This window comes from Octodon degus, unplaced genomic scaffold (genome assembly GCF_000260255.1).
Source record: "Octodon degus isolate 3935 unplaced genomic scaffold, OctDeg1.0 scaffold00017, whole genome shotgun sequence".
Classification (NCBI taxonomy): Eukaryota; Metazoa; Chordata; class Mammalia; order Rodentia; family Octodontidae; genus Octodon; species Octodon degus.
Genome location: NW_004524593.1, coordinates 11,615,897 through 11,628,741, shown reverse-complemented (window position 1 = coordinate 11,628,741; position 12,845 = coordinate 11,615,897). Strand labels below are relative to the sequence as shown.

Sequence of the window (12,845 nt, the reverse complement as noted above, 5' to 3'; positions counted from 1 at the left end):
CCCGGGCCGGGCCGGGCCGGGCCGTGGCCGTTGCTGGGAGGCCCGGGGGCTCACGCGGTGGCGTCGGGGAAGCGGTAGCAACCGCCCTCCTCCCGCTGGCTTCTTCTTGCGACTTTTCTTTTGTTGTTGCCGTGACCCGGGTCTGTTTTCTTGGCTGCTGTTGAAGGTGTTTTCCTGCTGCACCGGCTCTACGCCCTCCACCTCCTTCCCTGTGGTTTTAACCTTCCTCTTTCCCCGTGTGCTCTAAGCACAGGCAGCTACGCAAAGATTTGCATTTCTTCCCCACTCGGCACCCCCACCCCCGCCCGCACCTCTTTGAAAAACAAAACCCCAACCTCTCAAAACCTCTATGGATCGGCGGTAGCGAGACGTGATGGGGTTGATTTGTGGAGTGGGAGTCGCTGGCCCATTGCGGTGCTTGGGGCTCGTTAAACTGTCACTCACCCCCCACCCCACTGGGTAAATGGGGTGATTAATGTCTGATATATAGGAATGGGCGAGGGCGTTTGTGGAGAATGGGTTGTTGCCTGGGGAAGAGTGGCTCGGGAACTAGGCTTTCATAATTATGTCATTCACCGCGAAGTTTGAGAAAGTTAGGTTTGTGACTTTGGGAAAGCGAGGATAAGACCGAGTGGTTGGGTTTTGCAGTCCCTTAACTCTTTGCCTCGGTTTTCTAATGAGACCCCAGTAGTTACCGCGAGGACTCTTTCGTCTCAGGCCCCAGGTCCTTTTCTGCTTCTCACCCTTCCAAGTGTCTTGTGGAAAAGTGACTTTTCGTGGATGTCGCAGCACCTCACAGGGTGCTCTGGCTTATGTTACCATTTCATCAACCGCGAGGAAAGACCCACAAACTGGCTTGAAAGTTCCCAAACTCACTGGACCTGTCTGTCCCCCTCCCCCCCAAAGGTTTTCTTGTGATCATAAACATTACAAAGTGACCCCAACACAAAAAACAAAACACAAATGTTATGGGACACAGATCAAGGGAAGACAAGGTTCTGCTTTTTCTGCACAGAAAGATCAGATGCGCAGGTAAAGCATTCATTTTAAGTGACTGTAGCAGGTTGTATCAGTTTATTAATTTGTCTCATTGAACTGAGATACTTTCCAGGATTTCAGAAAGTGCAGTTTCAAGTTGTTGATACTGAGAATTGAAATTTGCATTAGCAGTGGCATTGTGAGAAATTTTCCTGTGAAGGTAGTTGTAGGTAAGTTGTTGAGTAAGAGTGAAATAAGGTGAACCAGGCTGAAGTAATAGTTCCTAATAACCCTCCAGCGTTTCAGTGTTGTATACCAGTATCTCCACAGAAAAAAAGCCTGGCAATAATGAAATGGGACTGGAGATGTCAAATGGGTTGGTTTAAAAATATCCCTAAGCTGCCTTTGAAACTAAACGTTGGAGTTGAATAAAAGTGAATCTGGATTTCCTGAATAGCACCGTGGCTTGAGTGTGCTGTCAGTATGTAAGCCAGTCCACCAACTTAAGACAGAAGTGTTGCTATTCCATAAATACAGTAGAACTCCATATGCTGAGTTTTTCAATTTCTTCTGTTAGAAAGTTTGGAAAAAAAAGGAAGACTTTGAAGTATTTTGTTTATACTAACAGAAGAGAAAAGTTCTCCTAAGAAAAAGCTGGTGGCAGGAGTGTAGAGGAGTAGCATATGGCATTAAAAGGAGCACAGCTGGAGGTAGCATTTCCATCTGAACATGATGTCAGAGCAGCTGACAGCCTGCCATCCCTCAGCCTTTTATTCTAACACACAGACAGGGAGTTAGTGTGTGCGGATCTGTGGTGGAGAAGGTAGCTCATTCCTCTCTAACATCATCTCCACTTTGCATCTGTCTCTCGTAGTCTGCTTTTTTTCCACCGATGTAACAGACCTGGAGCCAGGAAGACTCAGAGGAAAGGACTTAATCAGGTTTATGTGTCCTAAAGGTAGGAGTAGCAAGGATTAGATTGAGCATATTTCTGTTTTGGTGTTTTGTTTATTTAATTTTTAAAAATTCACATTACTTTTCTAAACCAGTTGAGGGATAATATGTGAAATGGAGCATTAAATAATGATCTTACCGGAATTGAAAGTGTTGGGCTTGCTTAGTGTTAATTTTTATCCCTTTTACTTGAGCAAGTAAATAACTTTAATACAAAGAAATATTTCAAGTTTTGTAATGTTAACGACTTTGAAATACTGCTTTTTGAGATCACTTTGTATTAAAATGCTTTTTTGTTCACTGTTCTGTGGATTCCTTTTGCTTGAGAGGCAGAAATAGTAAGCTGGAGCCCAGCATTCAAACTTACAGGAGAAGATTATTCTAGTTAAGAAGCTAGATTGTTGTGTAACTAATTCCACTGTGAAACTTTATTCTTCAAAACATTCAGCAGCACTACTGAAACATACAGCTGTAGTGCTTTTGAAACCGGAGGTTTTTTAAAGATGAGGAAAAAAACAAAAAGCAAAAAACCAAACTTTTGTCCTCGTGAGAATAGTTTGACTGGTTTCCTCATTTCTCTTTCAAATATATATTTAAGAGATCTTTTATTTCAGCATAACAATAATTATTTGCAGGAGTTTTTGTGTTAGCGACTAATTTAGAACTTGTAGATTTGAGCTGCCTGAATTGGCCAGACAGCTGTAATCGCACTCCTCTATTCTTAATCTCTTTATCTGGGCAGCAGCTGCCATATGGCCACAGTCAGCTGGATCAGATGTTTATAAGCTTCCTTCTTCGTCCCTCTCTGTCCTCTCAGCCTCCTAATTTGATCACGGCTACCTTGTGAGCTGCCCTCCAATCTTTATTTTTAGCCCTCTCAAGGATTAGGATTGATGTTAGCTGTGGGGCACTTAAAGTGATTGTATTGTAAATCTTGGTGTATGCTAGCCATGGCATCTTACAGAATGGATCTGGCTTTAGGATGAAAGTTTGAGTCTGTTTTGGGCAAAGTGTAGAAGAACGGAACTAATTTTTGAATATTAAATTAATCTGTATTCATCCTCAAAATGCACTTGCTGAAATGAGTGCTGCAGAGTCTTGGCTCTGGTCACAGGAAAGGGGGAGTCAGGTTGTCTTGATTTTCACAGAATGTACCCACTGAAGGTGAATTTGGACCCTTTGTACATCTTTGCCTTTCTTGTGTCTCCATTTCACCCTCCCTTACCAGAAAATAAGGCAGAGATGCATAGTTAAATGAATAGCAGCTAATGGGAAAACAAAATATGTCAAGTTACGTTGAAACAAAGTATATTCTGTTGTGGAGGTAAGGCAAAGCCAGAAAAAGTTTTTCTAGAAAGGCTTAAAAAAAGTTGAATCTAAAGCTTTTGAGTTTCACTTAAGAGTGGTATTTCTTTATTTTTAAAAATTTGAGTTAATTTTAATGTGAAACTTCTTTTGCCTTGTAGCAAATCAAAGTTTAAATGAGAATTTTCAGAGTTAATTAAAGCTTCTCTTGGTTTCTAATACTGTTGAAGTACAGGCTCTACCAAAAAAAAAAAAAGCCATTTTTTTCTCATTAAAAAAAAATCTTTGGATGTTCATAGTAAAGATGATCTTTTCCATCTGGTGGTATAGTTCCTTCTGATCCCGTGCATGTGTGCTATACCTGCAAATCTTAAGGCATTAACATCTGTTTTTATACGCAGGGTTTTTGTTGTCCTAACACTCTGACTTTAAAAGTAAGTTGTTTGCTGATTTCTAGACTAATTATGTGATTCCGTTTTTTATCTTGACTCAGCCAAATGTGTGGATATGCTTAAACTGTGTTAAGTACAGTCAGGTATCAAAAGTATGAAATAAAAGGAATAATTGAGTTTTCTTGAATCTTGCAGAATATATCTGGGACTTTCCTTTGTTCATGATAGGAATTGTTCCCTTTGAAATTAAAGCTCTCTTGTAGTTTTATGGGGGACGTAATTTGACAAGTAGAGTTAGCTAAATTTCTTTTGAAAGAGCTCTAAATTCTTGTTCTCAGTAAGAGGACGAAGTTAAATGCAGGCTTTTAAAACTTGAGCAAAAGTTCAGGGAAGGTGGAGCTGCATCAGATATTATTTGCTGGGGTAAGGAAGTTTAGGAAGTACATCTTTTTTCCCCTAAATTTAGGTCCTGTGTGTTGATTTGGTAGTCCATGGGTGATAAGCCTGGTTAAAATTCAGGCACATGTATCCTGGCAGTCAAAGCACAATTATTATTTTTCTATATGGGGACCAGAGTGCTCAAAACTTGTTCCTGACCAGGTTCTAATGAAAAATTCCTCTTTTCCCAGGTTATGAAGACAGTATGGAGTTTCCAGACCACAGTAGACATTTGCTGCAGTGTCTGAGTGAGCAGAGACACCAGGGCTTTCTTTGTGACTGCACTGTTCTGGTGGGAGATGCCCAGTTCCGAGCGCACCGAGCTGTACTGGCTTCATGCAGCATGTATTTCCACCTCTTTTACAAGGACCAGCTGGACAAAAGAGACATTGTTCATCTGAACAGCGACATTGTTACAGCCCCCGCTTTCGCTCTCCTGCTTGAATTCATGTATGAAGGGAAACTCCAGTTCAAAGACTTGCCCATTGAAGACGTGCTAGCAGCTGCCAGTTATCTCCACATGTATGACATTGTCAAAGTCTGCAAAAAGAAACTAAAAGAGAAAGCCACCACAGAGGCAGACAGCACCAAAAAGGAGGAAGATGCCTCAAGTTGTTCGGACAAAGTCGAGAGCCTCTCGGATGGCAGCAGCCACATGGCAGGCGATTTGCCCAGTGATGAAGATGAAGGAGAAGATGAAAAGTTGAATATCCTGCCCAGCAAAAGGGACTTGGCGGCCGAGCCTGGGAACATGTGGATGCGATTGCCCTCAGACTCAGCAGGCATCCCCCAGGCTGGCGGAGAGGCAGAGCCACACGCCACAGCAGCTGGAAAAACAGTAGCCAGCCCCTGCAGCTCAACAGAGTCTTTGTCCCAGAGGTCTGTCACCTCCGTGAGGGATTCAGCAGATGTTGACTGTGTGCTGGACCTGTCTGTCAAGTCCAGCCTTTCAGGAGTTGAAAATCTGAACAGCTCTTATTTCTCTTCACAGGACGTGCTGAGAAGCAACCTGGTGCAGGTGAAGGTGGAGAAAGAGGCTTCCTGTGATGAGAGTGATGTTGGCACTAATGACTATGACATGGAACATAGCACTGTGAAAGAAAGTGTGAGCACTAATAACAGGGTACAGTATGAGCCGGCCCATCTGGCTCCTCTGAGGGAGGACTCGGTCTTGAGGGAGCTGGATCGGGAGGACAAAGCCAGTGATGATGAAATGATGACCCCGGAGAGCGAGCGGGTCCAGGTGGAAGGGGGCATGGAGAGCAGTCTGCTCCCCTACGTCTCCAACATCCTGAGCCCTGCGGGCCAGATCTTCATGTGCCCCCTGTGCAACAAAGTCTTCCCCAGCCCTCATATCCTGCAGATCCACCTGAGCACCCACTTCCGGGAGCAGGACGGCATCCGCAGCAAGCCGGCGGCCGATGTCAACGTGCCCACGTGCTCGCTGTGCGGGAAGACTTTCTCCTGCATGTACACCCTCAAGCGTCACGAGAGGACTCACTCGGGGGAGAAGCCCTACACATGCACCCAGTGCGGCAAGAGCTTCCAGTACTCGCACAACCTGAGCCGCCACGCCGTGGTGCACACACGCGAGAAGCCGCATGCCTGCAAGTGGTGTGAGCGCAGGTTCACGCAGTCGGGAGACCTGTACAGACACATTCGCAAGTTTCACTGTGAGTTGGTGAACTCCTTGTCGGTCAAAAGTGAAGCACTGAGCTTGCCTACTGTCAGAGACTGGACCTTAGAAGATAGCTCTCAAGAACTTTGGAAATAATTTTATATATATATATATAAATAATATATATATATACATATATACATATATACATAGATCTCTATATAGTTGTGGTACGGTCTAAAAGCAGTCTTGTTTCCTGGAACTAAAAAGTTGGGATCTTAACTTGTTTTGCACTTTAGAATAATAGCATGAGAATCTCACTAATTTAGCATTCTGATAAAAGAAACTTTAGAACAAGTCAGAGAATAGAGAGGTATCTTTCCTTTGAGGGATAGGTGAAGTAAGCCAATAAGAACCTTCTAAACAAATTGTCTTATCACACAATGCTTTCATATGGCTTAATTTTGTCAACACTGCATTGTCTTGAGTTTTTGTGCCCCACATTTTTTGTTTTGTTTTTTAAAAGTAGAAATTCCCTCCAGTTATATTAACCTCTACATCTCAAATTGCATGAACCTTTTCTGGCTGTTGGAAACCTGAATGCTTTTAGACCCAAATGGAAAATTTCTGAAATGCTGGATTATCTATTTTTAAACAAGCAGTTGACTTAAAACTTTCTGTGGCAACTTCTGGTTTTCTGACGGTTCCCAATGAGAGAAATTCTGAAAGTACACTGGGATCACTGGGACACTGTCTTTGTGAAGGTTTGCTTGAGATGAAAAAGGATATTGCAGCTTCAGCAGTGTTGAACTGTGTGTTTAAAAATGTGAATTACTGTTCTTGTATACTGTAATTGATTACATGGGCTGGGGGGGTGTCAAAGAACTTGACAGGTTGTGTTGATGCTCTTAGTTGAGTCTTGAAAAGTAAATATTAACGCTACAGAAATGCATGAGTTCAATATATTTTTTGTCTTTGTTTGCATTGTATAACTTTAACGAGTGAGTTTAAAATTATTTAATTTCCTTAGAAAAATAGCACCATTTGGAAAAAACTGGTGTTATGAAGAACGTAAATGCACTGTTTTTATTTTTATTTTATATAATTTAAATTGACTTTCCCACTGTCCTTAAGTTGAAACTGTTAAGCTGAATAAAACTTAAGCTGCAAATTGATAACTTTGCTACATAACAAGGAACATATACATGTTTACAAACGGCTTAAAGATTTGCATGTGCAGTGTGCATTTATAACAAACTTCTAATTGCACAAAACCCATGCCAGCTCAAAGTTTAGGTGTACACATTTACCCAGTTGAGCATTTTTAGAATAACTACTGCACAAATTGACAATAGGTCATTCTCATTTTTTTTTTTTTTTTTGCTCCCCTTTTCTTTCTCTTCCTCTCCCCCCCCACCCCCACTCATGAAAAGATTCTATGGACTGAAAAAGCCCCAGGCTGAAAGGACTGGACTGCCTTGATTGACATGGGGAAGGGGGTTAGTGGACTATGTGTATCGGCAGCAGAGGCTGCAGCCTAATGTGTGGTTTTAATGACCAGCACACAGGGCAAAAGCATTTTGCACAGTGTTTGTTTTCCTGTCTTGCACTTACAAATAAGGTCTATGGGAGTAGCATGGAAAACGTTTGCTGTTTTTTCCTTTTTTTTTTTTTTTTAATTGCTTTTGTTTAAAATTTGATCGCCTTAACTACTGTAAACATAGCCTATTTTTGTGCTTAAGATACTGAATGGAAAACTCCATTGTGTGTTGCTGGACTGTTTTGGAAATATTTGGTCAAATGTGTGTTAATTTGGCTGTAATGGCATTTAAAGCAAACAAACAAAAAAAAAGCTGTGAAAATGGCCTTGGAGCATTATCTTTAGTTACTTGAAGAGTTTCTAGTTTTTTTTTTTTAAATACAGTTTTATGTTAAAATAATTTTTATTAATTTAGAGAAGACAATCAATGTCTGTGAGAAAAACGGACTTTCTTTTGGATTTTCTTTTTGTGGTCATTGTGAGTGATTGCTTCTTCCTTTTCTTAGTTTCACATTCTTCCTTTGTTCTAAAACTTAGACTGACATCTAGCTTTGACAATCATAGTATGTTTTATTTTCCTGAGGGGGGAATAACTTATAATGCTGTTTAGTTTTGTACTATTGGTGTGTTGGTGAATTTTTAAACTGTGTGCTAACTGCAATAAATTATATGAACTGAGAATTTTCTGTGTGCCTGTGTGTGTTTGTGTTATCACGTACTAGATGGATTCTAAGTATGTGTAGTACATGATCTCTTTAATATCAGTTCTAGTCAGTTCATGAAATTGTAGTGTGTGTTAGACCACCCAAATGGAAATGAGCAAGCATTCTAATTTAAATGCACGTTTAGAAAATGTGGCCCATTTTTTATAGTTGTAATGAGAATGTTGAGGTAATTCCCTAGAAACTTGTGAATCCATGAAACTTCAAGTGACAGCTAGGGTTTTCTTGATAGGCTGTCCAACTGGTAGTCCATACACCATGAAGTCACTTTTCATGTGTAATTTTATCCTAAGTTGATTGGTCAAATCTACTGTGTTCTGGTTTAAGTGGAAAATTGAAGGAGACCGGATGTCTTAATTTGGAAGACTGCTTGGCTAATGAGTCTTGAATTAGGCAATTGAATTAGCAGGCACTCAATTGTTCAGGATTAGCTATATGCATCCTTCTTGTTGCTGGGAGAACTTGAACAGTCCCAGGTTTTAATTCTCAGATTTTAATTTTAAATATTGTGCCATTAAGGGAACACTTTTTTTATCTTTTATGATTGTCCCAATTTCAAGCCTATCTTGTTGGGAAACATTGCAGGTTGACCTAGGGAATCAACAGAACCCTTGTGTGCAGGCGGAGCTGCAGGGGAATCATCATGAGCGGCCCTAAGTAGCACACAGGGCTAAGTACTGACCAGAGATTCTGTTAAACTTGAAACTTGTAATTGTGTATAATCCTAAAAATGCATATTAGAATAGGTTTATATTACTATTACATACATTTATGATAAATGGCATGTAGTAAGCTAATCTTGACATCTAGAAGTGGAATAAGATCTGGGTCTTGAAAATATATCACATTAATAAGCTTCCTGATGGCTTTGGAGTAGGAATCCACAAAGATTGTACCATAAAGCACGATTGAAAATTTACTATTTGGAATGTTACATTGCCCCTTTTTGTTGAAAATATATATGCAACTCAGTCTTAACCATCTGAACATTCCACGCGAAATGAGGATATACATTTGGTCTCTGCAAAATCATTTCTCGAACAATTATAAACTTCGAGAAAGGAATATCAACACTTGCTTTTCCACTAGTAAGTTGTCAGGTAACAGCCTACTGGTACAGAGACTTCACTGTCCATTAGTCCCACTGGCCGTCTAATTTCAAATGAGCATTAGCTTACCAAGCTTAGCCAGGTGTACTCATCAATAGTTTGACATGACTTGAAAATAACTTCTTAAAACATTGGAAAATTAGAAAAATAATGGTTATGCAAATTGTCACACTTGATGCCTGAATCCGTCTCGTTATACTTTTTAAGAAAATTTGTTGCACAATCGTGTTAGAAACCATTAAAATGGATTATTTGACATCTGGCCTGATCCATAAGTATATTTTTAAGACATGGTTTCACTTACTTTTGAAAACATCTGTTTCTTTCAGATAATTATGCCCTGGATCACTGTGGGCCCAGCACTGTATGCTAGTTGTACTCCAGGGAATAGCTAAGAAGGATGAAATGTTAGGACTCTTGGTTTTGGATTTCCTTTCCAGTTAATTCTACTATCAGATTAATAGGGGAATCAAGTGGAGTTTTTCTTTATCAGGCTTGTCACAAATATCTACAAACAAATTTTTTGGAAGGTTTGAAAAAGATGAACATTAAAAATATATAATGTCTCTCACATAATGACCATACTAGTTTTCCCAAGTAAATCTGTTGTGAACTACGAACCGTTGAAGAAAACACTTAAAAACAAAAAAACAAATCAAAACAAAACGAACTAAAAAATTACTTTAAAAATCTTGGATTTCCATGTTTATAGATAAAACACAAATTGTAGACTTAAGAATACTCATTGTTTCTGTTAAGAATTTTTTTTCAAAAAAAGGTTTTAAGATCTCAAATTTTCTGATATTGCATGACATTTTATTCCTAGAAAGCTTAACATGATATTTAATTTCTAATCAAAAGAAATTTGTAATGCCTCTGGATAGGGAACTCAGGTAATTTTAAATTTTAATTTGTAGATAATCTAAATTTTTATAAGTATTTGTTGCAAATGTTTGAAATTTCTGATAAAATACAATGAAGCACATGTGAAATCTTGAAATGTGGAAAAGAAAAGCTCCATCTATTTTAAAGTCTTTTTGCCCTTAAAATGTTAAAAGTAGTATCTTTAAAAATAAATAATTGTATTTTTTAAAAGCAAATAGTTTTTAGAAACTTCATTTTGGCTTATATCCAAATTTATTACACAAACAGGATTTTGCTCCTTATGTTAAAAATGTTCTACCTTTTGCCTACAGAAGCACGGCAAACATCTTTATAAGTGAGCCTTCGTTCTAAGACTAGAACCACTTTCCCTTTGACTCAAGTCAACTTAGTTCTATAAAAAGAAACATTTATGTTTGTAGCCTTCCCATCCCTACTCAAACTTGCTCATTATAAAAGGATTGCAAAGCAGTCAAATCTTACTGATATTGAACTTTTTAGAAATTTAATTCATTTTCAGAGACACTTAAGAAATTAAACTTTTAAGTATTTTTACAAACCAATTCCTTAAAAAAAAACCCTTTACTAAATAACCTGGTAATTTCTTGTACAAGAAACGGAATTCCAAATGCAGAACATTATGTTGAGAAAGGGTGAGGTCTTGGAAATAAATCAAAGGCTTGTAAAAAAAAATTTCCCAAGTTCAAATACCTGATTATCTATCTACTTATGATAAACTGTTGAGTTATCTAGATAATTTGAGCATAGAGGACATTTTTTTTCCAAAATAGTTGAGCCTTTGAAAGAAATAATTTTTGGAAAGGGATGAATTATGCAGTTACCTTTCCTAATTTTATTCTAATATTTACTAATTTGCTGTTCACCAAAATTTTTAGTCTTATGTATGATACTTAATCTTTGATGTGTCATTAACAATAACAACAACAAAATCCTTTCAAAAACAGAAATTTTCTTGATTTGTCGCCTTGTATTCCTAAATATGGTATTTCTTTAGGAATAGGTTTGCAGTTAAGTTTGTAACTCGCTATAGGGAGCATTCTCTCCAGTTAGCTTGGCAGAAAAGGAGTGAAAATCCAATTTGGCTTTAAAATGTAGCACATTAGTGAGTAACAGTTTCAGTGAGGATATTTAAGAGTGGCTTTCAGAGGCCGTGTGACACCCATAGAGTCCATTCATGGAAATGACTGGCTTACGGTTTGTTATGATTTCTGTAGTTAATCATTAAATCAAGTAGCTTTTATTAAATGTCAGTATGCGTGCTTAATATGCCTATGTAGGAATTTTAAGGGTTCTATTGCCCCAAACATTCAAGTTTGTAAAATGTATATTTGTAGTTAATCCCAAGTGGAACATGAAAAATGTTTTTGAATATTAGTAAACTCAGGTAGATTAAATTTGTTGTTTCAGTACATAATGCATATATAATGATACTGAACCTGAAAGAACAGTGTAACCTTATTTATGTGTTCTGTGTTGAACCAGAGCTAACCTTTGATATGGGACAGAGCGTTAAAGAATGTATCTTAATTGTGTATGGTTTATAAATGTATGTTACTTAAAACTATATAAATCACACATTCATTTTATTTAAAACTCATAATGTAATTCATTTTACTTTTAGAGGAATATAAAGACCTTAATATTTTTGTAAGTCTAATAATGCTCTGAAATGATTTCTGATCAAAGAGCACTTAGACTTTCTATCTGAATCTCTTAAAATTCATCTTTTAAAAAAGAGACTCAAAATACACATATACCTTTTCTGTGGACCTTTGTATTATATACATGAGTTCTTTGGTAATATTGAAATGTTAATTGCATGCTTATTATACAGACAGCAAAGTCTCCTAAAGATGTCAATTTGGATAATTTTTGGAAACAGTAGTACAATAACAGATAATTCAAACATTGAAGAAAAGCATTCAAGGCTTGGGAGGCAGTGATACCATAGAAGTTAGTGCAGTCTATTTATATTTAGTGTTTGAAATCCATTTTTCTAATTTATAACTGTGTTGCTTAGAATTGTCATGCAGAAGAAATTTAAGCATAGAACCATATTTGAAGAAAATGAATTTCTACCACTATTTCTATGATACCTGGCTTTGAGAAAAAAGGTCTCATACCTGAGCATGTGACAGAAGAAAGGCACAGACAGGTATATATTAAGGCATAGTCACTGTACATGAGCCCGCAGTGGAAAATTTGTTTGAAGATTTCTTCAAAATCCCCAAGATTTTGCAACTGAATAAACCGAAAGAAACTGAAACCTGGCAGATAAACTAGTCCTTTAGGTTCTGATTTTTTTTTTTTATTGTTGTTGTTGAGACTCAAACTAAAATTCTTACTTTGTAGTCTGCTCTGTTTCTCAATGTCCTTTTATTTACTGTAAGAGGGTAAATTTTATGCATCGAGTGATTTTGACACCATTGCACAACTGATTTTTCCAGCCAACTTGTTTTGTATCTGACTTTCTACCATTTTGAGAAAATGGAAACAAATTTGAAATGAAAACTACATTTCAGATTGGCTGTCTTACTACCCCACACGGGTAAGCTGCATGTATCCTCGGAGGCAGGCCTGAGAATGCGGACGAGAGAGCAGAGGCCTCTCTGGGTGCTCATTACAATAAACAACACCAACGTGGATGAAGTCTTTAGGTTAAAAGGGGGAGAAACTAGAGGTATGTTGGGGCACAAAGAAGTTTCTGCTTTTCATACTAAGTGTGAAGTCTAGAAAATATGGTGATTTCTCACATTCTATTTTTATGTTCTTTTACTTGAGGGATGCCTCAAAGCAGCACTGGAATCACTTCTGTGCACAAGAGGGAGGCAGGGTGGGCTTGTCATCATTTATTCAGTTTGCTTTGTAAAGGTGCTTATCTTGCAG

General features: G+C 38.2%; 1 protein-coding gene across 4 annotated transcripts; it reads left to right on the top strand.

Annotated features, from left to right (window-relative positions):
• The first annotated feature begins 6 nt into the window (after positions 1-6).
• Positions 7-7,906, top strand: Zbtb18 (zinc finger and BTB domain containing 18). Of its 4 annotated transcripts, XM_023710312.1 has the most exons (4): positions 7-1,032; positions 1,853-1,936; positions 4,259-4,946; positions 5,059-6,353. In XM_023710312.1, the coding sequence occupies exons 1-4, from the start codon at positions 969-971 to the stop codon at positions 5,066-5,068; spliced, it is 846 nt and encodes a 281-aa protein (XP_023566080.1). In that variant the 5' UTR covers positions 7-968; the 3' UTR covers positions 5,069-6,353. The 4 variants fall into 4 exon arrangements, with proteins under 4 accessions (XP_023566080.1, XP_004626888.2, XP_023566078.1 ...); XM_004626831.2 differs by having other exon boundaries at positions 4,259-7,906; XM_023710310.1 differs by lacking the exon at positions 1,853-1,936 and having other exon boundaries at positions 4,259-7,906.
• Positions 7,907-12,845: the final 4,939 nt, after the last annotated feature.